The sequence below is a fragment of the Aspergillus steynii genome (genome assembly GCF_002849105.1).
Source record: "Aspergillus steynii IBT 23096 chromosome Unknown P170scaffold_11, whole genome shotgun sequence".
NCBI lineage: Eukaryota > Fungi > Ascomycota > Eurotiomycetes > Eurotiales > Aspergillaceae > Aspergillus > Aspergillus steynii.
In genome coordinates this window covers 407,627-435,163 of record NW_020194408.1, presented here as the reverse complement: position 1 = coordinate 435,163, position 27,537 = coordinate 407,627, and the positions used below count along the sequence as shown (strand labels likewise).

The 27,537-nt window shown below is 51.0% G+C and overlaps 10 protein-coding genes across 10 annotated transcripts; 5 read left to right on the top strand and 5 right to left on the bottom strand.

The window, feature by feature from the left end:
- Nucleotides 1-2,247: 2,247 nt before the first annotated feature.
- P170DRAFT_441631 (UPF0187 domain membrane protein) lies at nt 2,248-4,624 on the top strand. The gene is made up of 7 exons (XM_024850360.1): nt 2,248-2,817; nt 2,897-3,044; nt 3,097-3,181; nt 3,243-3,368; nt 3,423-3,772; nt 3,847-4,020; nt 4,074-4,624. The coding sequence occupies exons 1-7, from the start codon at nt 2,557-2,559 to the stop codon at nt 4,427-4,429; spliced, it is 1,500 nt and encodes a 499-aa protein (XP_024698478.1). The 5' UTR covers nt 2,248-2,556; the 3' UTR covers nt 4,430-4,624.
- A 488-nt stretch (nt 4,625-5,112) lies between these two features.
- Nucleotides 5,113-5,663, bottom strand: P170DRAFT_481125 (uncharacterized protein; the record flags this gene model as incomplete). The annotated part of the gene is made up of 2 exons (XM_024853838.1): nt 5,113-5,470; nt 5,527-5,663. 2 exons carry the CDS (start codon nt 5,661-5,663, stop codon nt 5,113-5,115), a joined length of 495 nt encoding a protein of 164 aa, XP_024698477.1.
- A 202-nt stretch (nt 5,664-5,865) lies between these two features.
- Nucleotides 5,866-6,387, bottom strand: P170DRAFT_481124 (DUF167 domain-containing protein; the record flags this gene model as incomplete). Its single annotated transcript, XM_024853837.1, has 2 exons — nt 5,866-6,024; nt 6,148-6,387. The coding sequence occupies 2 exons, from the start codon at nt 6,385-6,387 to the stop codon at nt 5,866-5,868; spliced, it is 399 nt and encodes a 132-aa protein (XP_024698476.1).
- A 1,183-nt stretch (nt 6,388-7,570) lies between these two features.
- Nucleotides 7,571-8,818, top strand: P170DRAFT_481123 (uncharacterized protein; the record flags this gene model as incomplete). The annotated part of the gene is made up of 2 exons (XM_024853836.1): nt 7,571-8,490; nt 8,542-8,818. The coding sequence occupies 2 exons, from the start codon at nt 7,571-7,573 to the stop codon at nt 8,816-8,818; spliced, it is 1,197 nt and encodes a 398-aa protein (XP_024698475.1).
- Nucleotides 8,819-10,123: 1,305 nt separating this feature from the next.
- Nucleotides 10,124-11,002, top strand: P170DRAFT_370236 (uncharacterized protein; the record flags this gene model as incomplete). The annotated part of the gene is made up of 1 exon (XM_024844945.1): nt 10,124-11,002. A coding segment is annotated over one exon (879 nt), but the record flags the coding sequence as incomplete, so codon positions are not given.
- Nucleotides 11,003-11,289: 287 nt separating this feature from the next.
- P170DRAFT_394588 (glutathione synthase) lies at nt 11,290-13,115 on the bottom strand. Its single transcript, XM_024846063.1, has 2 exons — nt 12,733-13,115; nt 11,290-12,629 (listed from the first exon to the last, which is right to left on the bottom strand). Exons 1-2 carry the CDS (start codon nt 13,032-13,034, stop codon nt 11,384-11,386), a joined length of 1,548 nt encoding a protein of 515 aa, XP_024698473.1. The 5' UTR covers nt 13,035-13,115; the 3' UTR covers nt 11,290-11,383.
- A 180-nt stretch (nt 13,116-13,295) lies between these two features.
- On the top strand, nt 13,296-19,096 carry P170DRAFT_418954 (putative SNF2 family helicase/ATPase). The gene is made up of 3 exons (XM_024847255.1): nt 13,296-13,630; nt 13,684-16,693; nt 16,744-19,096. The coding sequence occupies exons 2-3, from the start codon at nt 13,689-13,691 to the stop codon at nt 18,833-18,835; spliced, it is 5,097 nt and encodes a 1,698-aa protein (XP_024698472.1). The 5' UTR covers nt 13,296-13,630; nt 13,684-13,688; the 3' UTR covers nt 18,836-19,096.
- A 204-nt stretch (nt 19,097-19,300) lies between these two features.
- Nucleotides 19,301-22,466, bottom strand: P170DRAFT_441627 (DEAD/DEAH box helicase). The gene is made up of 3 exons (XM_024850359.1): nt 21,891-22,466; nt 20,515-21,818; nt 19,301-20,462 (listed from the first exon to the last, which is right to left on the bottom strand). Exons 1-3 carry the CDS (start codon nt 22,338-22,340, stop codon nt 19,487-19,489), a joined length of 2,730 nt encoding a protein of 909 aa, XP_024698471.1. The 5' UTR covers nt 22,341-22,466; the 3' UTR covers nt 19,301-19,486.
- A 262-nt stretch (nt 22,467-22,728) lies between these two features.
- P170DRAFT_369977 (MFS transporter) lies at nt 22,729-24,623 on the bottom strand (the record flags this gene model as incomplete). The annotated part of the gene is made up of 2 exons (XM_024844937.1): nt 22,729-23,637; nt 23,700-24,623. The coding sequence occupies 2 exons, from the start codon at nt 24,621-24,623 to the stop codon at nt 22,729-22,731; spliced, it is 1,833 nt and encodes a 610-aa protein (XP_024698470.1).
- A 1,186-nt stretch (nt 24,624-25,809) lies between these two features.
- P170DRAFT_418946 (wax synthase family protein) lies at nt 25,810-27,423 on the top strand (the record flags this gene model as incomplete). The annotated part of the gene is made up of 1 exon (XM_024847254.1): nt 25,810-27,423. The coding sequence occupies one exon, from the start codon at nt 25,810-25,812 to the stop codon at nt 27,421-27,423; it is 1,614 nt and encodes a 537-aa protein (XP_024698469.1).
- Between the last annotated feature and the right edge of the window lie 114 nt (nt 27,424-27,537).

The window sequence follows — 27,537 nt, the reverse complement described above, 5'->3', positions numbered from 1 at the left end:
GCTACCTGCCCGACCGCCAGCGCGGTCCTCAGGGGCGCCAGTGACAGATGTGCTCTTTCACATATTTCATGGAATTAACTAGTGACCCCTTAACCCTAATCAACTCACTAATATCCCACAGCAATGCAGAACAAAGAACAGCATCTTGAGAAAAAAAAAAAAAAACAAACCTTTGCCAAGTTTTCATTGACTAGGCTATTTCGACTATCGCTTCGCTATCATCACAGAAGCCATACGTCTTGCCACTCACAAAAACTCTGCTTGATGTTACACAGGGTCAATCTTGCAAGACGACCCGAGCACTGAACACAGAGCTCGGAGGGTTACGTCAAATTCGTAATTGCCTCCAGGCGTGTAACTTTGATAGAAAATATACTCAACGGTGTCACAGATTGTTTCTATTCCATCTGAGTGGCGGTTCACCTTGCGTTCTGTGCGTCATCATAGACCTATTCAAGATGCTGTTCAACTTGAGTTGTTTGTGATGAGTCCTGTCTTTGCTCTTAGTGCTTCAATAGATAGAGATGAGCAGAAGGTAGTGATTAAAACAAGACCACTGGGTGTACTGCAAGGATTGGACTTGGCTGAGTCCAAGACGCTCATGAGTAGTACTAAGTGGAATGACTGTTAATTGAGTCACTATATATTTTGGTCCAGAGACTTGATACAGTGGCGTTTACCCCTCATATTCAGCAGGGAAAAGCAAGCATACTATTGTGTTTGACTGAGCACAGTCCAATTCTACCTCTCTTTTATCGCCATTACAGTAGAACCGTTGAAAGTGTCATGACCGAGCATGATGTAATTCCTCTGGCCGATCAGTGATGTTGATTGTAAAAAATTGACATTCTGCGATGGGACCGCGTTCGTTGTGCTATATTAGGCGATATTAACCAACCCCACAAGTCAAGACAGACACGTAAACAATTTATTAATAGTAAGCGGCAATCTGGACTAGAGGCAAAGATCGAGATGATGGCCGTCGGAGAATTTATCGAGATGATCTCGTCGGGAGGTGATTGCCAGCGGGAATTTGGAGGATTGTGTTCATTCCGTTTGTCCCCCCTGACAAGGCCGAATGTTGTGTTCTGCAAGTAGATATTAATATTGCATGTTGATCTCGACTCGTCAGATGGAGCGACCACCAATCAAGGGGATCCCGGCGTGTATGCCCGCCCCAGTATTCTGGCGGTGCCCACGCGCCGTTTCATTGGCCCACAAAGCTTTTGGACGACAGAAAATATATTCGAACTTGCCGTGCAGAGTACGGAGGAAACAAAGACAGGCGTGTCTTTGACTGATTGCCACCCGACACGATATCCTGCGGAAGTACCGGCATGGATGTTTCCGCCCGAAAAGCTAAGCTGAGTCGGTTCCAACCTCGTCAGGGGTTTTATTTCATGTGCTTCAGCCTCCGGGGCCTGTCAGATTGTACGAAAGCGCGACAGCCCGCAGGAATGTGAATGTGAGGGGCAGAGAGGACGGCGATGGGTGGTGTACCCCGTACGATGGAAGGACTCCATACGACGTACGTGCGCAGGAAGTCCCCTTTCCACCCTCGCACCAAGACTTTCTAATGCATCGGGCCAACTTTAAAAACTGCAAATCAGCATCCGGGACGAACATGACTGGCGCAGGAGGCATGGCGTGTCTCATGCGTGCGACAGGGGAAAATGGCGCAGAGGTTCAGGCTTCAGATTCAGCCAGCAGTCTGCAAGCGTGAAGACGGCCATGACAGGGAGAGAACCGCGGAATGGACGAGGCCAGTCCAAAAAAGAAAGAAAACGAAAGCCACGACCAGCGAATGCGCTGGCGGTGTTTCAGCGATGCCCTCCACGCAGCGCGGCCGAACGAATGAGCGGCAGGCGCTGGATGGAGCGGATAGTCCCGTATGACATTTTAGCCCGCGTGGCGCAGTCTGGCGCCGTTGCGCATCCGGTGAAACAGGGGGTCCAGACCGATCTGGATTGGCCCGGCGAGTTGGCAATTGCAGACAAAGACGTTCCACCTCGACGCTTTCGGCGAGCGACGAGGGTTCCATTGCTCTTTTGGGGGTGTTGGAGGGAGTATCGTTACTGTATGAGGACGGTGGACGGGAGTAAAAGGACTACCTCTACGGAGTACATGGAAGCTGTACAGAGGAAGACTCGTACAGCCAAATTAATTTACGACCCCCCGGGAGGCGGCGCCTCGTTTTTTTTATTTTTCTTTTTTTTTTTCTGTTCGTCTAAAGTCTGATTCCTTTAGTCGATCGTTATTATCATCTCCCATGTAGTCTCACGGCTCAGTCCACTTTCTTCCCTCCCCCTTCCTCTCATTTTCGTCCATCGCTTGGGTACATCCGTTCTTTAGTTTCCCCCTACCTGCTGCGATCTGGATATTCCAATATTATCATTTCTTTCTTAGTTTCTCTCGTTCACGCTACTGGGCTAGCGACTGCTTCTGATACCATCCCTCCTCTTTCTCCGTTCTTTTTCCGCGGTAGAGCAAACTCTTTTTGATTGTTTCATTGCTTACTCCCTCTCATCAATCTCACCGGCTTCTCACTCATTTGCTATGGAAGGCAGCTCGGCTCCTCCCCCTGCAGATGTCGCAGGCCCGACTGGAGATCCTGCGCCTCCCGTCCAGTCTAACGTTCACTCCCATGGGGTCCATCATGAACAGGGCACCACCACCCCGGATGATAAATCTACCTCGTCTTCCACTTGTCGTGTGAACCTCACTCCTCGTCCGACTTTCCTGACAAATTTGGCCAACTCTCGCGACTCTCAATTCATGCTTGACCGACGGAATTCCAGCGAGATCGACCGTTACTTTGTATGCCTTCTCTCCTATGCATCCTGCCGACTCGGTCTTGCTGGCCTGTCTGCGTGCTGACTTGCCCTCGAATCTATAGCACGGTCCTCGCGATCTCGACAAACACTCCAAATGGCCCATCTTTCTGCGAATGCACGGCAGCGTCCTGCCGAAGTTGATTCTTCCCCTGACGTTTGTCGCCGCTTGGTCGACGGTCATTACCTGTATCTCCAAGTTCGTCCATGATAGTAAGTGCTCAACCCGGAAAGGAAGATCGAATCCAGGCTGATCGAATTCTAGTTGGCATCAACAACATTCTGCTCACAGTCACCGGTTTCGTGGTCGGTTTGGCTTTGTCTTTCAGAAGTTCAACTGCATACGAGAGGTAAGCTGAGCGCGAGTTACTTTGAATCCAGTCAAAGATACCCCCAGTCTAACCGCCACAGATGGGCCGACGGACGAAAGTATTGGTCCCTTCTCATCCAGACCTCCCGCAACCTCGCCCGTACCATCTGGATCAACACTGCGGAACGAGAGGGGGAGGAAGGAAAGGACGACTTGCTGGCGAAACTGTATGTTTCGCCGTCAGCTATACGCTGCTAAATGAACGCACTGACAGCCGCTAGGACGGGCATGAACCTCATTCTGGCCTTTGCGGTCTCCCTTAAACACAAGCTCCGATTCGAGCCCGACGTGGCTTACGAAGATCTTGCGGGTCTAGTAGCCTACCTCGACACCTTCGCCAGAGACGCCCATAATCGCGACGTTCTCCATCCCCCCAAAAAGTCTATGTGGAAGTCGGCCGGTGAATATTTGGGCGTTTCGTTCGCCGAATCTAACCCTAGAAAGTTGATCAAGCGGTCCAAGAAGCCTCTGGGACATTTGCCTTTGGAAATCCTGAATCATCTTTCCGCCTACGTCGACAGATGCATTGCGAACGAAACCATGTCTGTCAGTCTTCATCAGGGCCAAGCTAGTGAGTCCATCAGTACAACTTCCCTAATTTCTGGTATGAGAGCTGTCACAAGAAACGAATCTAACAACCTGAAGTCGCCGCTCTGTCTACCTTGAACGAGGTCGTCACCGGCACCGAGCGTGTCTTGGACACCCCTCTTCCTGTCGCCTACAGCATCGCCATCTCCCAGATCTCCTGGCTCTATGTTTTGGCCCTCCCCTTCCAGTTGTACGACACGCTACAATGGGTTACCATCCCTGGGTCTATCAGTAAGTCCACTCTGCCTCTCCACTCATACAAAAGCGTTCTAACGTCAAAAAAGTTGCCGCATATATCATTCTGGGACTTGCCACTATTGGCAGCGAAATTGAGAATCCCTTCGGCCACGACGTTAACGACTTGCCTTTGGACACGTATTGCCGACAGATCGCCCTGGAATTAGATATCATTACCGCTATGCCCCCGCCCAAGATGGACGAATTCGGCGCTCGGGACGATAACCTCGTGCTGTTCCCTCTCAGTGCCTCCGGGTACCCCGAGTGGAAGAACCGCAGCGTTGAGGACATCCGCGCCGCGCTGAAGGCCAAGGTGATTGCCAACACCCCGGAGACGGGATACTCTGACGAGTCCACCGTCGTGCCGAGCGTTGGCAGCACCAAAAGCAAACAATCCGTCTAAGGATCTGTGATCATACGACATGAACAAAAAAAACAAACATACGCATAAATTATCAGCGGGAGTCCCTTTTTCTTTCCACTCTTCTTCTTTCCCTCGTTCATATATCCCCTTTTTTATTTAAAGCCAACCAATCTCCTGGAGCATGCGAATTGGGCGTCCTTAGATCATTTGGGTTTCGGTGTTTTGATGTATTTCTGAAGAAAAAGGGAGTCTTACCGGTCGTTACAGTTACCCGTGTTTATTGTGAATAGTCTGAAAGTCTTGGATTGGATATGTACGATCTTTTCGTTTTTCTAGAATGTCCATGTCGAATGACAGCTGAACAAATCTATGGTTCATTATTTCCAGTCTTGGTCGGTGCGTGGTTCTTCTTCGCCTGTCTGATGATTCCCTCCTGGGACGCGGGGAGGACAGCCTGAGTAAGCCCAACTCCAGCGCATCGAGGCTTCTTGTAGGTCGTGCGACCATCGAGATGGTTTCACCTTGTATATCAGCCACTGCGATACCAGCAGTATTGCTCCTACAATCTCTCGGAGCTATGTGCTTGCGCTCGGTTCCCGCCCGAAAACCGCACGTTCAGGCATGAATCGCCTATCTCGTGCCTCTCAACTGGACCGTATAATGATTCCATCCTTAATCCCATCATAATCATAGTCGTAAATCCTTGTTTGGAAATCCCCCTCCTACGACGGAATAAACAAATCCCCCCCAGACCCATTCACCAACGCGCCCAGAAAATTCCCCTTCGCGCACACCCTCCACGCCACGCTGCCGACGACTCCGCCGCCCGCGTTTCCGCCGATCCACGAGCTCAGCGCCGCCACGACGGCGGCCGCGTCGTCGCTCGGCACCCGGATCCAGGCCGTTTTGTTCGTGGGGGTTTGCTGCTCTGCCTCCGGGAATACTTTCAGGATGTCGATCGAGATCGTGGTCCCTGTTAGGCCGAGGAATTGGGACAGCGCCGAGGTGAGGTATGTGCGTGCGGTGAGCGGGTCGAGGGGTTGCGATTGGACGGCGGGGGAGGTGCCGGGTTGGTGGACTCTGTGTTTTTAGGGGTTAGTGAGGATGAGGCTAGAGGGGAGGGGAGGGGGATGTACAGTTGGAGTTTGAGATAGGTCCATGGTGGATTCCGCGCGACGAAAGTGGTGATGGGCGATGATGATGGTTTAGCGGAGGGAGCATCGGGGGCTTTTCGTTTAATGGAGGCTGGTTTCGATGATAGGCTTGGAGACATTATGTTGGAGTGTAAGGATCTGGATCTCAGGGCTGATTGGCAGTGCGATGAGTTGATTGCTGGTGAGGATGAACTGCGCGGTTGCGGGAAAAAAATGTCGGAGAAATTCCCGTGATGTCACGGTCTGTTTTGCGATTACCGTACGGCCGTTGGGGCGGACAACATGTGGTTCTTGAGAACTCGGAATATCGATTTCGGGCTGCTACTTGAGTAAAATAGCCTCCTCCAGCTTTCCTCGCGCTTTCTGCAGGAATTTGTTCTCGCCTTCGGCTCCAATGTCCAGATCAGATATGCTGACTGTCTTGTCACGCGATTTCAGCCCGCGGATAACTTCCACGCTGGACTTGGGGACTTTAAAAACCTGATTCCATGGTTATGAGCAGGTTGTATGGTTGATTGGGCAATCGGAGCAGACAGAAATGATTGAAGAGAAGGTATCCCCGCAATTCATTTCCCTCATAACTAGTGGGACAAGGGGAAATACCTGCGCCAAAACTCGCGACACGGCCGTATTTGCCTCGCCATTCCTCGGCACCGCAGCCACGCAGACGTCGACCTTTGCTGCATCTATTGCGGTAATGCCCTCGCGATTGCTGGATGCATTCGGCTTGACATGGCATGAGATCTGCAGGCTGTACCTGGCCGGAGCACGGGGGCTGCTGTTGCGAGATTTGGTGATGACATTTTGGATGAGACGAAGAAGGGGCGCAGAGGGACCTGACATGATGGGGTGCTGATTGGAGGGTTCTGATATGGTCCCAAATGCCTGCTTAGTATTAGGCGTGTTGCACAGAAAATAATATAATCCCTAGTCTAGTAGATGAAGGTCTGGTCGAAGTGTAAATTGGCAGCGGTCGGTCCCGGACCGAAGTCTTGGCTCCCGAGAATCCGGACGGAGGAATACCGAAGTATATATCTTCGGGATGCCGATAAGATATACTACAGCCTGCTGTAGCACTTAGATATTTCTCTGATAGCAGCCTAACACAAAGTTAGTAACTATAGGACCATAGGGTAGACTTATGAGATTCGCTGGGAGCCGTTCAATGCTGGTAATTAATCCAGCTGAATCCAACTGAATCTAACTGAATCCAACTGGATCCAATTTGGTCCATCTGTATAGATGAGGAAAAGAATATCCCGGAGCTGCTGGAATGCTACAAATATTATAGTACAAGAGCAAAAACAACTTCTATAAAACTGAGCAATGAATACAATAATCATAGAGAAGAACAGTGAGGCAAGGGCCAGAGCTGTTGTTGCTGTCTTTCATAGCAACCAGCCTGGTTTTCACTTGCAGGTGGAAGAGAACGTCAACAAAGCAAACTGAGTACTGGCACCTGGCTCACTCTCTTCCCCCAACACTTACTGTTTATTGGACACCTTGCAACCTTTCATCTTTCAGCCTTTGAATGGCAAACGCTCATGCTCTTTATGGTTCTACAAACTTGTCTCTGTCACTGAAAGCACCCGACGGCTAAGCATACCTAGGGCTTCACTCATTTTAAGTGAAGTTCATTGGTTGTGAGAGCACTGACGCAGGCAGTTTGTCAATCACCGTTTGATAGCCCAGAAAAGGCACCATTGGGATTCACTGCACGAATCGAAACCCGGATCCACCACTCATAACCTCTGTGCTGAAAGCTGGCGATGTCATCCAACTCCTCTAAATCCCAACCAGCCAATACCAATCCTACAAACAATCCGGAAGATTCCAGAGCAGAGCCCAGATCCAAGATTTGGTCTAAGCTGAAAAAGGAGACCACAGAGAGGCCCCGCGGATTTCTGAAATATGTAAGTCACCAGCAGCTAAGTATAACCAACCCGAATGAGGTCCTGTCAACAATGCTTACGCGGCCATTTTATAGCCCCTGCGATACATTCTACCCAAGCCTCCCAATCATACCATGCCTGGTCAATCCGGTCCCTCTGAGCCTGGTGCAGCCGGCCAGCCAAGCGCCACCATGACCAATCCGCCAGATACCGACAACAGAACCGCCCCCCATCCCGAGCAAGAGAACTGGAGCATAACCAACCTTCATGACATACTGTATGTCTTGCGTCCGGGAACTGAGAACGCTAAATCTAGACATCGCGTCCATAGCAATGTCGGTCCCATCTTTGGCAAGATGATTCGTAATCTCCCCGTGCTCCCTAACCGTATCTCCTCTCACGTTGAAGGCTGGCGTCTGGAAACCTGGATGCGCCTGGACCGTCGTGTGACCCCAGAGGACATACTGGATCGCATCAATCCTGCCTTTCGCGGGAGCATTACTGAGCACGAAATCGAAGCCCGCCGCGCTCTATTCCGCCAGACCTTCCACATAGCTCACTGGGGAAACCAGAGGTCCATGAACGAAATCTCCCGCATGGTGAGACACAGTGGAAGGGACCCTAAGCTGAACTCCACTAGAGGTTTGACTCCTGGTCTGATCGTGCCAGCCGAAGGTGAAGCCGGTGGGCGCATTCCTCTGCCGCCGCCGCCTCCTGTTCGCAATCTTACCGGTCCAGCGGCGATAAGTCCTATGCCTGGCCAGTCAAGACATTTCATACAGCCGAATGCAGCTGCGAACTTCTCATTCCCTGGTCAGTATATATTCTCTTTCAAGGCCCACAGTGAAACTGTGGATACCCCCGGTTCCCGTACCCCAATGAACGGCAATAGCCAGGCGCTGAATATACCAGAGCTCAGGATCACGTACGAGACCCCTCCCAAGCCCAGGCTGCGCCTGGAAGCTCCGTTCGTCAGGGAGTTCTCCCAGGCGCTTGTGGCGCAGCCCCGGACTCTCGACACTCGCCGCAAAAGAAAATTGGACGTCGATGCAGAGTGAGTGTCGCATACCTGGTTGTATTGCGAGACTAACACCTACCAATGTAGTGTTTTTGCCCCGGTTTCGCATGCTAAAAGAAAGAAAACCCGCCGCGAGACTATCCCCTCCTTCCCCGAGTATCCCAAGCCCCCCTTGGAGCTGGCGGCCTACGAGGGACCACCTGCTCGCTTCTTTACTGAACCGGTTGAGCCTGAACCAGAGCAGGAGATGAATCTCGAAAGGTACATGGAAACCAACCGGCTTGGATACTTGGACTTCTTGAATGCTCGCTATTTCGATGACATGGACTTCCCGCTTAACCGTGGCGCAGGAGCTTGGCTTTGATTCTTGGGGTCTTTTGATCTAGCTCTTGGATCCGGCTTCCTGGGTTGATGGCGTGGTGTAGTGAATGATATGGGGCTGTACATTGTGGCGTATGATTGGCATCTGGTGGTTGTTTTGTTTTATCTGAGTTTTGTTGTCTTTGTACTGGTGGATTTAGGGAATGTCTCTTCTTGTGTGTATGATCCCTTGGATGTGGCAGTCTTGGGGGTTTTTGAATCTAAGGTGGGGAATGCTATGTACAGTGCCCTAGGCAGCTCGATTAGATATAGCTAATATGAAGCTCGCCTCTATCGGATTTTCTTTGATTTAGAAACATAAACTACACGGGAGAAATTGCAGGAGGATGCCACTGAGTCTCTTCCAGCTCAAGACTCTTTGAGAGCTCCTATAATTCAGGCCCTCTATTAGTAATGCATGGCCATAGAACAGTGATATGGATTGCTGAGTTCCTGCAACGCGTAGGCAGCCATCAACCTCTAGGCAGAATCCATGTTTAGTTTATCGCCGAAGCATGAATGTTATACATACCTCGGTAACTGAAATCCTAAGAGTAGTGAAGAAACTGAAACAATGGAGAATGTATCACTAGATATCAGAAGAGGATTTAAGTTAAGAAATCTGTTTCTTTAATAGTTTCTAGTTTCTAGTTTCTAGATATCCTGGGTCTAGTATCTGATGGTCTAGCCGTAAATCTACATCTCCAGTCTATAAAACATGCAGGCATAAAATGAATCTACTACAATATCACAACATACTGCTATGCTTCACGAATCTGATTATAACCGGAGAGCAGTGACTACCAAAGATACGGATTCACGCTGCAATAACTTCGAGGATGCTGGACTGCACTGATCTAGCTAGCACCTGCTAGCGGCATATAAAAACAGCGAAGATTCCATTCATTCACAGTAAACATCACTCTCTCTACTTATTCCTATGCGGAAGATCCCTCTTCTCCTGTTTGTTCGAACGCTTTACTCCTTCATTCTTTCTATCGCTCTTCCTCTTCCCTCCATCCTTATTCTTCTTCTTCAATTTTCTACCTGCTCAAGCCTCTGCACAAACTGCCAGTATCTTAGAATACCACTCATTAGCCTATCTCAAGATGTCTACTTCCAGCCCTTCCCAAGCAAGTATCTCGTCTGGTGAGTACTGACTCTTCGTGGATGATAGGGTGTGGAAAGCTGACATGGGCTCTAGCAGCGTCAGACTCAGACATCTCTCCCAACCCTGTTTGTCATCGTGAGATTTCCTTTTTCCCTATTTCTACTTGTGTCTTGTTTAACAGTATATATAGATACCACCCCCCCGGATGAGGATCACACCTGTGACCATCCCTACCATTCTCAATACTGGGAGGGAAACCTCCCTCCTCTCCTCTTCCGCCTGGACCCACCGATGGATCGCGAGCACGGAGTTGTAGAAGAGTTGGAAGAGCATGGAGCAGTCGTCACTGGCCATGACGGCGCTCCCATTCGCGACTTCCCATTCCTGCCGCGCTATGTCTCGTCGAACCCCCCTACATGGCTCGTCGAGTACTGGATGCGCACCGATGCTCGTCTGACGTACAGAGACATCAAGGCCCGAATGACCGCTCCCCGGGACGAGCAGCCCACCGAGAATGCGTTGAATATGCGTCGCGAGAGAGAAGTCCGCAATCCCCTGGGTCTCTCCTGCTGGGCCGCCCGTCGGGGCAGGACCAGTCGAGTTTCCCGGGTGGATCTAGAGCGCATGGAGCGTTGGACCTACGACCAGATCTATATGAACACGACAATGGATATAGAGTACAGGTTCACCGGCTCCTCCAGTCATCCGGTCCCTTTCCGTCTGCGGTCTAAGTCCCTCACCTCCGAGCCCGTGCCAGCCGTCTACTTCAACCTGGACACTTTTGTGGAAGGCGACGGCTCCCATGTACCGTCAGAGAGGACCATCACCGCAATGGACACCTTCTTCGAAGTCTCTGAGAGAGCGTTGGCTAGGGGGCTGGACTCGTGGCGGCGTCTTCCGCGTGGTGACATTCCCGTCGCCTGGAAGCCCTATGCAGAAATTCCGAGGCCGCCCAGCGCAAACATCGTCGATGTCCAGGACGAGGGGGAGGGGGAGTATGACGATGACGATGAATACGATGAGAATGATGATAAAAATGAGGAAGAAGATGACGCAGATGATGAAGCTTCCGAATAGCCTGGTTGAGGGAAACGTTGTTCTTTGTTAGCAATCCTTGGAATGACGTCTTTTAGCACGCATGGCTTGTTGTCGTTTCTGGTTGCGTCCTTTTCCTTGAAATTCTCTGTTCTTTAATTGAAGTTCTTTTTAATCTCAACTTGGCGGACTTCTTCAGTCCATTCAAACACGAAATAGGGAAGTGCTGTCAGCTTCTCCCTTCACTTCATTTTTGTTTTATCTTATTTTACTTTTTTGGAGGGTCTATCTTTATTTTACGTTAACTTTCTTAAAAGCTCTTTCCAACCATTTGATTCAGATTAAGATCCATCATCCGTGTCCCGTTTTTCACTCGTAGGCTCGCATACTAAGACTATAAAATCATTCTACTGTGGTGGTAATCTAGAAAAGCAGGATACTATCTAAGCTGGAGAACCCCGTGGCAACCCCTCCCTCGTTGACATCCTTCGCCTTGGTTCGCATGAGCCACCCACCTTGCTCGTTGTGCAGGACGGTGCCCCGGGCTTGATCCCACAGGATGGTTCCATACACGCCCAGCTCCCCGATGACGTCACCACGGATCACCTCTCCGTCGCTTCTCAATGCCACATTCTTGGCCTCGGCGGGTGGGTGGATCAGCTCCATTAGAATCCAGCGCTTCCAGTCAGTCTCGGGGATTGAACGCAGAAATTCGGGAATGGCAGTCTTGTAGACATTGTTGCCGCCGCCTTCGCGCTGCGGCTTGAGAACGTGGTTCGCGGCCGCTGCCGGGTTGAGGGCAAGGTCTCGACCACGACCCGTAGAAGAAAGATCATACTGAGGGGCAAAGGTCGCCCGCAGTCTTGCGATGACCGACTGGTCCACTTCGGCGAGGAAGCTTGCCAGGTGGTCGGGCCCGGTGCTCTCCGCGAGCACCTGCTGAACAATTTTACAGCCGGACAACTGGTTCAAGACGGTGGGACACTTGATTGCAGCAGACCGCTCCAGGTGAAGGCGAGCGTCCCAATCTCGCTCGCTGGTGTAATCAGTTGGAGCGTAAAAGCACCGAAGATATACTGTGGTTACTTCGAATTGGCTCGAAGCGTGAGGGGGGCGATAGATCAGGGGTCGCGAGGGGTTGGAGCTAGGGATGGTCGTGTGATCCAAGACCTCAGAGCTCAGGATCCGGAACACGGGGATTTTGTGGTATTTGGTAAGGCGTCTCAGAAGTGCCAATTGATCAAAGGTATTCCTCTCGCCCTCCTGGACCACGAACAGAATGCATGTCGGGATTGCCGGCCTGGAGTTGGACGCCCCGTAGGCGGCATGTGCAGCTGCCAATCCCGCCGATAACGTCTCCACCGCCGTGTTCTCGGGGGGTTTGTTGGACTTGAATAGATTGTGAGCCGGGTATGCGATTGGGTAGCCCGGCGGGGAATCCAGCAGCTCGGTGTGCAGCGACGTCACGAGAGACGATAACCCGCCAAAGGAGGCCGAGATGGTGTTGAACTCGACCTGCTTCAAGGAGGGTTTATCCGAGCTGGACGGGGTATGCGCCATGTAATCCGAACGGAAAAGACCGAGCGACAGCGTTTGCACGTACCCCTCCTTCTTGACTGCCAGATGCGTCTTCCACAAATGCGAGACGAAATCGTCCACATCAATAAGACTACAGGTCAAAAGAAGTGTTTAGTCATGACATCCCGGTAATCTCGCTATGACTTGTTCTAGCTAAGCCACGAAAACGACGTAGTCTCGGAATGGTCTCTTACTCTTCCATGATCTTGCCCAGCCACTCCTCGTTGCACGTTATCATCGCGTAGAGGTGATTGTAGACGGTCTGCAGGGCCCTGGCCTCATCGAAGCACGCTCTCGGGAAGGGGCTGGGGAACAGAGTGACGGGGGCATTGGTCGCCAGAACGCCATGGGGATTGATTTCTCGCGGCACCAAGGTCGGCGCAGGGCGAACCATGAGGCCATTCTGGGTGGTCCAGTCCTTGATGGTGGTCACCAAGAACTCCCTCTGCGCGGAGTTCAAGGGAGGGGGGTAATTGGCATAGATGGAGTCGCCCATGATGGATTGTCGTTACGGTGACGGAGAGCAGAGGGGGAGGGGACCGAGAGAAGAGGCAGCGACATTCTAGATCGATCAATTCCATCGTTCCGTTCATATCGGCGATTAATAATGGAGGGGTCAACGATTATCGCCCGCCCTCAGGCCTCACCGCCGGCCCCACCGCTTTCGCTCGGCGGCAGAAATTAATTATGCGTTTGGCGTTTGGCGTCTGGCGTCTGGCGTTTGACATCCTTCTTTCTTCTCCTGCTCCAGCTCCAACTTTCTGCATCGCAGCAAAGCCTCGGTCTCGAGGATGGTATCCGTCGGACATTACTGGAGCTTGCCATCTCTCACTCGGCTCTTTCCGTCATCCAATTCCCCGCAATCTGATTTGGTGAAGCCTATCTGAAACCTTTACCTTACCTACCACCTTCTTTCTACCTTTACCTTACTCTCTTTCTTCGCATCTACTGCGCGTACTTGTCAGGTCTCGTTCTCATCTAGATGCTGTGTGCAACAACCTCGACGATTGCTCTCTCACAGTTCTCGATTTTCTCATTCCATACTAATAGCAGCGAGCTGTCTTGTCGTTTCGTGACCTCCATGACCCCCAAGTGAGCTTCCCTTCCGTGTGCCGATGTGAACTCCTATCTAAGAACATAATCAGGCAAGATGCAGATTGCTAGTTCGGACCCTCTCGACTGGACAGTCGATGAGGTGGTCGGCTTTCTCTGCCACAACCCCGACCAACCCTGGTCGCAGTCGGCAACTCGTGGGCCTAGGCCTGATCCTGCCTCCTTCGAAACTGCTCTACGCGACAATTTCGTGACCGGTGAGGTGCTTTTGCACGATGTAAATAAAACCGAACTACGCGAGGACTTGGGTCTCAAGACCCTTGGCCACGTGAGTTCTATGCTCCGAGCAATACGCTTTTTGCAAGATAACTCCCTCAAATTCAAGGGCAACAGAGGATATCCCAATTATCTTGAAGACCATCAGAATATCCCGTCCCCAACGCCGTTTTCTCCAATGGGTGTGACTCCTCGCTTGACTTCGACTGTGCGTTCTGAGGCCAGCCATACCCTTGGAAATGCCACTCCACATCGTGGGGACTCGCGCAATCGCACTTGGGCAATGGCATCTTCCGCTATCGCAACACCTCATACCCAAAAAATACCCTTGAATACCTCGCCGACCGACAACCAATTCGCTATGCGGCCTGGACCCACGTCTGATACCGTGCCGGAACCGCGCCAGACTACTGCCGTTGAGCAGGACATGGACTTGGACCAAAGCGGAGAGGCCTCCAGTCTCAGCTTGCACGCTCGGCCACAAGAGCACGTCATCATCGATAGCTCAGGAAAAAAGCGGCGAAGGCTTGACTTGAAATCCACGGCTGAGGTTAAGAATAACAAGGAGACTCCCGGAGTCGCAGATGCCCAGAAAGGCAAAGTGTGGTACATGGGACCAGAGCGCATCACACATGCTGACGTATTCTACTCGCCTGATTTGGATGAAATTGACAGTTCTTTCGTGATTACAGGCCCGGAGTTACCACCTGCGCAGCGTCGTTTTGTGAACAAAAGCTTAAGCTATTTCTATAAACAACAACCAATCAAGCTCCCCACTGATAAAAGTGGCAAGGACTCCGCGCAATGGGCTGTGATACCTTACAGCAGCAAGATGGTCCATGCAAACAACCCAAAGCTTTTTACCTTGTATACCTCTAAAGGTGGAGATGTTGAAGTGAGCACGGAACAGTTGAGTAACTGGCCTCAGTTCAATACCTTGCCGTCTAGGCTTCTGAATGGGTCCACGGAGACTGTGAAAAGTCACGATCCGTACGCAGATCTCCTCCAGAGATACCCACCTCAAGATGATGATCAGGACATTTACCCTGAGTATGGTGACTCAGGGTCGGAAGGTGAATTCGATGAACAAACCTGGCAAGAAATCCAAGACGAGCAGCGAGAAGCAGTACCACATCGACTGACGCCGGCCGAGGTCAAATGTATCATTGCGGATTGCATTTCTGACTATAAAGCCAAGTGGTGTCAAGATGGTCAGAAGAAAGAAGAAGCCAAGGCGCAGAGGCTCTGGCTTACAGCAAAAAGAAGCAAACGCACAAACCAGATGATCAAGGCTCTACATCAGGAGATCACCAATTTGGAAAAGCGCTTGGGGAAGCTGCAGGAGCGAATCTGTGATAGCACTTTTTCATCACGGGTCGAGCTACAAACCCTATGCCAAAGCATGGAACAAACAGTGATGGACATTGAAAAGAATAAATGGCGCATCTCGACTCTTGAACGGGAATCCCGTCCCCCCAAAGCGTTGACACCTCCTCGGCGCTCATATGCTCCCAAAGCGCGACGAAATCTTGAGGATGAGGAATCGCTTCATTCTGAGTCAGATTACTGGCCAGACGACGATCCGTACGATTTCATTGATGATACGTCTGTCGTGAACGAGGAGACTCTTCATGGAGACGACGTTCCAATGACGACGCCCTCAACGTCTGATAGCGACGACGACATCATTAGCCCTTCAGGGATTCGCCGGAACTCAAAGAAATCTAGAAGGCTTCCTTTTCGAGAATCTAGTTCTCCCTCGCCCAGCCCCAAACACGATGCAATGGCTTCGTACATTGATTTGACAGCGGACTCTCCTCCTTCCGATGAACTTAATATTGAGACACCTCCCTTGAACCCCGTTCAATCAGTGGTGGCACAATCCCTTGAGGACCCTTTCGTTGAAAACAGAATGAGCCCCTCGATGTCCCCTGAGCCTCAACTCGGCCCAGCTCTGAGAGTTGAGATACCTGTCAAGACAAACCCCCCGCCCAGAGACCTCAAGAATCGAGCGTCACCGGCTTTGCCTTCGTTTGATGATATATCAGGGATCCAGCTGTTGTCGTGGGACCTGCTTCAAGAACGTAAAGACCGGCGCAGACTACTAATGAAATTATTGGCTGGTTTGACTGACGGGGAGAGAAAGAAACTGGCTTTGAAGGTCCCCCAATACGGCATGCAACCTTTGAGAGAGCACATAACGGCCGCCCTGAAAAGGCTTCAGAAGGGCCAAAAGTTCATGGATAATATGGAAAAATCCGAAAGCAAGATCATTATGCGCATTGCGTCGCTTTACATATCTTGGGTTAACTGTACCCATCTTCAGATGAAAGGAATTCCAAAAAGTCTCGTACGAATCGCGCAAGAAGATCTTGAGGATGGGTTTTCAGACTTTTTCGCGTTGCTTTGCGGACATCTTGCTGTATTTTATCGCCAAGGGGAGAATATTCTCGGTCCTTTGAAGGAACCACCTTCAAACCATTCGGAGACTCCACACAAGAAGAGAAAAAGAGAGATCAAGGAAAGCCAGGCCGTCAAAATGAACCAGCAAAGCGCCCATGTGCGTGTTAGGCAAAATGAGGAGCAAAGAAAGAGGGCCGAGCAGAAAATGGAAAGCATGGGCATTGGCAAGAGCAACAACGACCCAACACACCAAGCCGTCAGTTTTAAAGATCCAATTATCTACCTGGATCCGTACATTGGCAAGCGTGTCATGCCTCACCAGCTGAGTGGTATTCAGTTCATGTGGCGAGAGCTCCTGGAGGATGAGAATGAGCAAGGCTGTCTCCTGGCACACACTATGGGCCTGGGTAAAACAATGCAGGTGTAAGTAGGCCTCGTGGATTTCTTAATTCCGGTTGCTAAACTACACACAGTGTGTCTCTTCTGGCCACCATTTCCGCCACGGCCTCCTCGAATGACCCTAACATCAGTCAACAAGTTCCTTCTTGTTTCAAAGAGTCAAAAACTCTTGTTGTTTCCCCCGCCTCACTGGTGGAAAACTGGTATGAGGAGTTCATCATGTGGAGCCCTCCAAATTCCTCTATCGGTCCCTTGAGAAAGATCACAAGTTCGAGCCCACCTCATGAGAGATTGCAGACTTTGGCCGAGTGGGATGCTGAGGGAGGAGTTCTTATATTGAGTTATCACATCTTCCGGGCTTGGATAGTGAACAAAAAGACCGGCAGAGGGGACAAGCCTCCTCTATCTGATGAGCATCACCAAAGGGTACAGACAATGCTCTTGGAAGGCCCCGACATTGTTGTTGCCGATGAAGCTCATATGATGAAAAACCGGACTTCTGCAGTCTCCCAAGCCACTATGCAATTCCGCACCAAAAGACGCATCGCACTGACTGGCTCTCCTTTGGCCAACAATTTGGTTGACTATTATAACATGGTCAATTGGATCGCAGAGGGCTATCTAGGCGGCTTCCTGGAGTTCAAGGCAAATTTTGTGGAGCCAATAGAAGAGGGCCTATATGCAGACAGCACTCGGTCAGAGCGGCGAAAGTCCCTCGTCAAGCTCAAGGCCCTCAACAACAATCTTGAACCCAAACTCAATCGCGCGGATATTACTGTCCTCGAGGGTAGTCTGCCACCGAAGACCGAATTTGTCCTTACCATTCCTTTGACCCCGCTTCAGAAGGCAGCATATGATTTGTATGTTGAGAACGCTGTTCAAGGAAAAGGCGACGAGCGCATTAATAGCACGAGGCTTTGGTCTTGGCTTGGGGTCTTGAGTCTGTGCTGCAACCACCCGGCATGCTTTAGAGACAAGCTACTGAGTCGGGCCAGTGATGCGCAAAAGCCAGACAAGAAATCGGATGAGGCTGAAGAGCTTCCGGAAGAGGAACAAATCCCTGAAGCCCCCCTCCCTGACTCGGATGTACTGATATCCCAAGAGGAGAGTCTTTTTTCGACTGTTTCTGACATCAAAGCCCTGGAGTTATCATACCGGGCAGAGATCTTGAACAGGATTATTACCGAGTCAATAAAGGCTGGCGACAAGTTACTCATTTTCTCCCACAGCCTACGAACGCTTGACTACATCGAGCATGTCATGAAGATGACCAGTCAAAAATACCTCCGCCTAGATGGACACACGCCTTCTCATAGCCGCCAGGCCGCAACCAAACAATTCAACCACGGTTCAGAAAATGTCTACTTGATCTCAACGCGCGCTGGAGGCTTAGGTCTCAATATTCCCGGCGCAAACCGCGTTGTGATATTTGATTTCGGGTTTAGCCCGATGTGGGAGCAGCAGGCAGTCGGTCGTGTCTATCGGCTTGGCCAGAAGAAACCGGTCTTTGTTTACCGGTTCATCGCCGGTGGCACTTTTGAGGAAATGATATACAACAGGGCAACATTCAAGACGCAGCTTGCGTTCCGAGTGGTTGACAAGAAAAACCCGATTCGCGCAGCGACCAAGCCCTTGAAAAATTATCTTTTCCCAGCCAAGGCAGTTCCTCAGACTGACACCGATGAGTTCCTCGGAAAAGACCCTCAGGTTCTGGACAAAATCCTCAGCGATAAAGACAACTATCCGATCCGCAAAATCAGCCTCACAAAAACACTCGAGCGTGATGACAATGACAAATTGTCCACAGAAGAGGAACTAAATGTGCAACAAGAAACCAGTGACTTGAATCTCCTACGTACCGATCCCGCCGCATACCAGAGGCTATTGGGGGAAAGGCAAAGGCTACTACTGGCTGCAGCCAGACCAAATGCACCTGGAACTTCTCAGCTTCCTGCTGTGAATCCTTACGCATCTAACATCCCGCCCTCAACACAGTCCTGGGCACCGTCCGCGCCCGTTTCCCACATGCAGTTCTCCAATTTTGTTCCTTTTCAACCACAGCAGCAGCAGCAGCAGCAGCCATACTTCCTGGCCCCTGCACCGGTGGTCCCTTCCAATGCACACAATGACGGCCCTCCTCCTTTGGCTCCGGATATGATTTCATAGAACAAAAGAAATGATATTATCCTTGCCCCTCAATTTCGACTCTACTAAATGGCCCGGATCGTTATTCATATTTTCTTCTGTTTACATCGAGCGGGCTCGTTTCTCTTCTTTCAAAATTCACTTTGGGTTGGGGGAAAGCACAACTTTCGAGCATCCTCCCGTTTTCTTTCGCTTGGCTTTATCGTTTCGGCGGGGTCTTCTTTTTGTCCTGTTTCTTTTATCTCTAATACCTAAGCATTTCAAATTGCGTGGTAAATCTGCATGTACATACGTGCATACATGCATAGCCTTACTTAATGATGATCATGAATGCATAATGAGAAGCGAAATCAGATTCTGAATCAACAAGAGTCTACTTCATCTATCCTGATTCGTCGTTTAAGAGAAGAAAACAACAGACAAGAGCTTAAATTCCCGAGAAATGGGCATTCTGACCAGCAGAATTACTATCTTAACTAACACAGGTAAAAGTTCTAGAAAGAACATCCGTAGCACCTATCTCGAAAGATGAGAAGACCTTGAAAATACACCGATCAATCAATTACCACACCGAGATCGTTTTACAAGAAGGAACGGCTTAATCGCTGAGAGATAGATGAAAGGTGCTGGAATTGACGCGAAATCGTAGCTCAAAGCAGTCTGGGCTGTAAATCAAGTGAGGAGCTTCTCGAGATCAGCAACACGAGTGGCTCTCTCATCGGTCTTCTTTTTGGTCGCGGTCTCGCGGAATGCCTCCAGCATCAGCTTGCGCTTCGTCTCCTGAATCGCGAGGACCCGGTCCTCGATACTGTTTTCCATCACGAGGCGCCAGACGGTCGTTTCGCGCATCTGTCCGAGACGGTACACTCGGTCGACGGCTTGGTCTTCAATGGCTGGGGCCCACCAGCTGTCGGCAAGAATGGCTTGGTTGGCGGCGACCAGGTTCAGGCCCACGCTGCAGACACTGAGACTGGCGAGGAGAACTTTGCAGCTGGGGTCGCGAGAAAAGCGGTACGTCGAGTTGTCACGGCTTACTGAGTTCATTCTACCGTCGATGCGAGCGAAGCCGATACCGTGGCGCTCCAAGTGAGGCTGGACGAGATCGAGGAACGATGTCCACTGACTGAATACCACGGTCTTGGTATCGGCGGCCTGCCCTTGGGCTGTCAAGATCTTGACAAGAGCTTCAATTTTGCTGCTTGGGTCGTCGGGGTCTGCAGAAACACTGTCGGTGTTCTCACCCATTTCGGCGGCAGGAGACACTAAGGTGGCTGTGTTCTCGATATCGGCTCGACACATAGGACACTTGTGCTGTCTATCGATTACTTGCTCAATACACTCCCGATCAAATGAATGGCCGCAAGCGGTGATCACCGGTTCCGCGAGTGTGTCCAGGCAGACCGGACAGGTTTCCTGACTCTCAATTCTGATTTGCAGCATGTCCTGGAGAGCCTTGATATTTTCCGGGGTAAGCGGTACCACTTTCTCCTTTTCCAGCAGTGCAGTAATGCCCTCAAGGCGCTTTTTGCAGAGTGCCCAGTGGTTGCACACTTGTCGAAGCCGCAGGATAACCTCGAGAAGGTTGGAGTATGTGGTGCCGGTCTTTTCTTTCGACTTGATATCCAGAAGCATACCCTTTGCCTCGGCTCTATCCCGATGGTTAGCATCCGGGCACAATTGTTGCAAGTAATTGTACGTACTGGAACATGTTGTATTTCTCCTCTTCATGCGGGTGGAATTTTACCCGAAGGACACGAGACGTGAGAGGCGGCAAGCGCAAATTCACAAAGTCCATATCCTTTCTGCGGCGTAAGCAAATGGTGCACATCAGTGTCTGGAGTAACAAGCGAGCGTTGGGATCGTCGGACATGAGGGGCCGAATCAGAACGCTATTGAAGACTGCCATGTCCTCGAGACCACCGGTAAGCCCCAAAAAGCGGACTTGAGAAAAGAGGTCCTTGAGACTATTGACAATGGGGGTTCCGGTTAAAGACCAGCGGGAATCGGCCCGCAAGTTACATGCAGCCAGAGCACCTTTGGACCTTGGGTTGCGCACTGTGTGGCCCTCGTCGAGAACAATTCGACGCCAGTGGACAGAGAAAATGCCCTGCTTAGGAGGCGTCTTCGCCTGAGGATTATACTCCTTCGCAAGAGCACCATAGCTGGTGACAACCACGTCGTACTGGTCAAGATTCTTCGCCTCTTTCTTTCCTGCTCCATGGTACACATGCACACGCGGAGCTTCCTCGCTGCGGGTATGTTCCTGGATCTGGTTTTTCCAATTGCTCATCACTCCGACAGGAGCTACAATTAGAGTGCTTTTTGAACCACCCGCGGTCCTAGGCTGAGAATTTGCCAGAATCAAGGAGATGATCTGAATTGTCTTCCCAAGACCCATATCATCCGCCAAAATGCCACCACTAGCAAGAGGGGGCTCGTTGGATGTGGAAAAGTTGGTGGCAATATTAGTGTAACGAGGGCCTTTCCTCTTCCACAACTGTACCACATCCTCTGATCCAGGACCGGGCAAGCTAGGGTTTTCTTTGCTAATCATCCATGCCAATCCCTGACGCTGATAAGGGAGTAGCTCTGTGGAAAGGGCCGCAGGAGTATCTACCATGGGCATGTTTGCCAAGTCGGATTCATTCATGCCAAAGCTTTCAGTCACTTTACCAATATCACGAGGATTGAAAGTGCTACTTTGGCCAATAATGTCCTCAAGGCTCTCTCTTTCCTGAAGACCCTCCCCGACGAAGAGGTTGGCGTATATTTCCTTTTGCATCTGTTCACGCCCCTTTTGGCGCTCGCGCTCCTTTTGCCACCGAAGCTCATCACGCTCCCTTTTTTTGAAGCCCCCCAAGGGTAATCTATCTGCCTCCATTCTCTGCTTGAGCTCTTGTCTTCTCTGTGGATCGCTGGGACCGAAAAGTCGCAGAGCAATGGGACAATCGTAAGCGCCAATGGTTCCTGTTAGGGAGCCCTCAATGATCAAAGATTTGGAATCCTGTTTGGAAGCTATTAATGACGTTCAAACAATGGCACCACAGATGGCAAGAGCTTTGAGAGTAAAGCCTACCATGTATCCCGCCAGCTTGGACGCCATGTTCCGAGGAATGTGACCGATCTGCGCCCCCATGACATTCAGGACTTGGATAGCGTTCCGGTCATACGCGTTCGTCGGCTCCCGTTTCAAGACGACATGCTCGCCGATGGTAGCATATCCATTGTAAAAACGAACGCCGACGATTTTCGAAGGCAGCTCCCCGTACAGGATAGAGTTGTTAGATATCGGGTCATCGGCTCCTTGAGTTCCCATTATCAGGTCTGCGGCATTCTCGTCATCTTCATCGTCTGCCGCATAGTTTTGCGATGATTGACTCAGGGGCACAAAGGTTGTGCTTTGCCCCAGTCGCTGCCCGCTGTCCGCTCGTGGGTACTTGGGAGTGCGTCCAGGGGTGGAACCCTCATCATCACTCAAAGTGAGATCAACATGGTTTATGTTGCGCTTTGCTGGGGGTCGGCCCATGTTGGAGATGACAAGATGAGAAGAGAGTGACAGGAAACGAACGGATGGGGAGAAAGAGAAGACTTTGGGAGAGATCACATCGCACTGTAACGGCATGGAAATGACGGGAGTATGATTGACGGATGGCGCTATTCCCCATCGGGACTAATGCAACGCGCTAGATCACGCTTCCACGTGACCCACCCGTGACTGATCTCGGAGCAAATAAATATGACGTTATCCATCACAGCTGCCAAACAAATCGTTAAAAAGATTGTTATGTTCCATGACCAAAGGTATTACGAGGACTATCTATGTTGAATATGCAGATATACACTTTTAATTTCTGCCAAGAGAGGATATTCCCCTTCCCCAAATGCCCTGGTTTTGAGTCTCAGACGCCTCCATACTAATTCTTGAAAGATTCGCGGGTATTCACCCGATCAATATCATATGGGTTGGCATCGTACAAAATCTCGGGGTCTGGAGCATCGGTATGCTGTGGCTTCATCGATACTTTTGAGCGTATGCGGTCAAGACTCGAACGCGAACCTGATGAGGCATGATCATTCCCTCCCAAATCCTGGGCTGATCCTGGGGTCATCGAAGTATGACCCGAAGGCACTTCGTCCACGACGGCAGTAGGTGAAGTTTCTTTCTCTGGCCCGGTTGGGGGAGGTTTCGTTGCCACCTCCATTAGCTTCTTCATGAAAGTATCGGATTCGGCGGCATATTTGCATCGCGTCCTAATGGCCGGGCCATATTTGTAAAATAGAAACGGGAATGGCGCGCACAGGACGGCCAGGAACGCAGGGATTGATGATGCCCAGTGGACCCCCAGGTTCCTATACATATAGCTGGTGAAAAGAGGAAACGCTGCGGCGAAAAGGGAGCGCAAGACCGCACTGGCCGCCAGCACTGAGGCGGCAAAAATAGTATAGGCATCAATTAGATAGTTCATCAGGCTCAGAAAGACCAGGACCATGCCAAACCCAAACGGAGCCCCGGCAGCAATACTAGCCATCCAATGAACCGACGGACCATTGGACCAGGCAAACCAAAACAGACCGATCGGTATGGCAACGGCTGCCATCATGCATGGGGTGAGACGTGACTCGGGCGGCGCAAACCCGTGATTAGCCGCGGCAATCTTGATGTAACGTTTGTTGTCATAGATATTATAGATCATGGCGACTATCATACCTACCATGATTCCGAGGAATGCTAGACCTGAGACACCTTGGTTCCAGCCCCGCTGTTGCTTGTAAACAATTGGGAAAGCTGCAAACATCATGAACAAGGTTCCGTAGATAATTGCCTACCAACACGTTAAAATCGGAAGAACAATTTACCAGGAAAGCATTTCGAGATTGTACCAACCATATATATGGAAAGCAGAATGACTATTGGTTCTCGGAAGAGGAGAAGCCAGGGACGGGATAGCGCGGTCTTGAAAGCCTGAGTAGCAGTCTTTTTGCCTTGTTCTGCTTCAATCTTGCTTTTGTATACCTTGCCTTTCACCTTGGAAAGCCTTTCTGCGCGCCGTTGGAGGAGAACGGGGGCGTATGTTTCTGGAACACACAAACAGCAAAAGATCCATAGAACGCCGGAGAAAATGGCCAGAAATCCCATGACCCACTCCCATCCAGAGTTCATTCCTAGGAAGCCACCAATAATCGGACCCAAGACGGGTCCCAGAAACGGGGCCGAGGCAAAGATGCTCATGGCCAAACCACGATGAGTGGCAGGGAATAGGTCCGCTATCACGCCGCCGGCATTAGTGAGCGGCGATGACCCAAAGGCACCGGCAAAGAAGCGGAATATAACCAGGGACTCGATATTCTTGGACCCGGCGGTGGCAGCATTGAACACTGTTAAACCGCAATAGCTAGCTGCAAACAGGTACTGTCGACCCCAAAGCTCACTCATCGGCGCCCAAAAGAGTGGCCCGATAGCGAAGCCTGCTACAAACAGTGACACTCCCAGCGTGGCCACCGTCGTGCCGACCCCAAAATCCTCTATGATCTGCTCGATGCCGCCTGTGTAGGCGGAGGAGACGCATGATACCGCCAGCGTTGCAAATGCCATGGACATTGTGTAGAACCATTTCTTCTTCGCGGGCGCATTCATAGGGTTTCTAGGATCATCTGGGATCCAGGAGACGATATATGGGTCATCCTCGGTTCCGGAACCAGGGTATGGATAGTCGCATATCTCTCGGGTGAGAACGCCTTGGTCGGTGATGAGGCGCCAATGGGGAATGCGGGTGGGCTTGACAGCCTCGTCCGCCACAGATGAGCCCATGCGGTTGGAGGCGGAGGTCAATTGCAAAACACGAGAGGATTTGATATATGTCTATTGTTCCGTTTCCTTATGGCCGTAAGCTGTGGTTGCTTTTCTGCTTTGCGCGCGGTTAGCGGAGGAACCTTTCGGGGTGTTTTGAGAGCAATTCAACTACTCTGCGCGGTAGTGAGATTAGAAAGTCGCAGAATAAATGAGGGGAGAGGAAGTGACCAGCGCTCCCCTTGAGCTCTCGAGTAATTGGTAAACGGAAAAGGAACGCTCCGTAAGCCAGAACATACGGCCTATGACCTGATAAGAGAGCCTTGCTCTTGACGGCATGATCGAACGGAGATCTGGGCACAGACAGTCATAGCAATGGCCGCAGACGGGGGCAACTAATTGTGCCGCCAATTCGGACACAAGCCTTCATAGCATAAATCCCAACGAAAAGAAGAGACGATTGGTTCGAATCCGCAAGGATCGGATGAAAGATGCCGATTGCAGGGTTCATTTTTACTGTCTAGCTGAATCTGTCGAGGGATTGGCGAGAGACTTGGCCAGTTAGTCGGTTGATTCGTATTGCAGCCTTGCTAGTGTCGACTTGTCGAGAGGAGAAAGGCAAAGACGGCGGGGCTTCCCCGCTGGAGATTTGGAGAAATCATTCCGGTGGGACTGCGATCGCCAGGGTATGAGTCTTTGATCGCAGATAAGTCGATTAGGGAATTGCCAGCATCTCGCAGTAGTAAGAGATGTTGACGATACTCAGGAGTGACATCTGTGGTGCGACGCTAGTGCTGACTGCGGATGGCTGTTGGATATTAATACTGAGGCCGACATTAAGAATGACAATCGTTCATAGAGACCATTGTGATTCACGGTCCAGCATGTCACACTACAGATGCCATGTCACACTGGTTGAAGATGGGGTATGAGTTGATGAGACTGGACAAGAGAGAGTGTGTAAGTGAAAGAGAACAAGAAGAGAAAGAGAGCGGAACGGGTTCACCGACATAACAGCATATCAGTCTCTTACTAATCTATGCATGTAACTATTGCTGCGTGAATTGACGTCAATTCAATCGTCGTGTCCAACAAATAATCCGCGTTTGGATGCATCCCTTGTTGGAATTCGGATCGGCAGCCGAGATTTCACCAATGTTTCAATCTCGATAGAACTGACCAGACCACCCCTTCCTTCATTCCTCCTATGGCCGATCCACTTCCTCCGTCGTATCTTCACATCCTGCGCAGCCGCCATGCTCAGATCGAGTCGCTCATCCACCAGGGACACCCGAAGCCCGTTCTATTGTGGCATTTGATTGCTTTCTTTCTGGTGCTTCCGGCCTCCGCACTTCTAATCTCCCATCGCACCCCAGCTCGCTACCTACGTCCATTCATCCTCGTTTTGATTCTCGGCTTCTCGGTCGAGGCTTTGCAGTCTCGACGGATTCTGCTAGGTGGCAATGGATACATTGTAGGGCTGATCGCCGCCTGGTGGTCGATTTGGGTGATGACTCTGCTAGTCTTTCATGATGCCCAACGCGACTTTCGTCGCATCGAGCGCAGGCCGCTGGAGAGGGAAGACGATCGAAGGGAGTCAGCCGAGACGCGCTCAAGGCACGCCGACGGCGTTCGGCATGCCGTGGCAAGCGGAGGACCCCCGAACGAGGAGTATCCCGAGCCACTCGTATGGCAGACATACCCTGGCTCATGGTCGCATCGTCTGAACTGGGTTCTGGGTCTTCTACTCAACCTGCGAGGTCCCGAGTGGAATTGGCGCATTTCAAGCGTTGGTCCTTTGCCTGCCTCGATAAGGACCCAGCTCGACCCGAAACATCGACGATCGCGAAGCCGAGAACAGTGCAAGAAATTGCCTGCATATCAAGATGGTAAGACCCGCATCCGTGCGGTGGTCTTTGAGTTCTTTAAAGCGTACTTGGCTCTGGATGTGATCAAAGTCCTCATGATGCGCGACCCGTACTTCTGGGGCATCATTCCTCTGTCGTTCTCACCGCCGCCTGCTCCCATCAGCTATATCTTACCCCCCATTCCTGCCGTGTTCCGCGTGTATCGACTCGCTCTTTCTGGCATTGGGATTCACGTGGCCCTTGTCTGTATCACGGCTCTAAACCCTCTCTTCTTCTTGGGTCTCTCCCGCGCATTCCCCAATGCCTCCCGCGCGTTAACGGCAGTCCCGTTGGATGCTCCTTGGCTTTATCCGGAATCCTTCGGTCCTTTTATAGCATCAGTCCTAGACCATGGCCTCGCCGGGTGCTGGAGTCGATGGTGGCACCAACTATTTCGATTCGGGTTTCTCTCAACCGCTCAGTGGCTAATATCATGGTTCCCACGCCGACTAGCCACCCATACCGGTTTCCGTCGATACCTTCTGACCCTGATCGTCTTTAGTCTGAGTGGATTTATACATGCCAGCGGGAGTTACACCCAGTTCGGAGACACAAGACCAATTTCCGGCACATTCATCTTCTTCCTTTTGCAGGGAGCAGGTGTCATGATCCAGGACTTAGCATCTAAGAATCTGATCCCGGCTCTTTTCACAACCAACTCGGCTCCTCGTTGGCTTCGTCGGACGGCAAATGCAACGTTCGCGATCGGGTGGCTCATATTTTCAGGGGGCTATATTGCGGATGATTTCTCGAAGGGAGGACTCTGGTTGACAGAACCGCTCCCAACTAGTCCGTTGCGCGGGTTAGGATTCGGACTTGGAGTTGAGGGTGAGGGCTGGTGGTGTTGGAGCGAGCCGTGGTTCCAGTGGTGGGATGACGGCACTTTTTGGGGACGAGGACTGCGCTTCATGTGATGCATTTGGTTTCTGTACATTTGGAAAGAGATGAACATTGTGGTTATTTGCCCCGGCGCAGGTATGTTGGTGCATCTGGATGATTAGATCCACTGGTTTCGGGTTTTCGTCTAC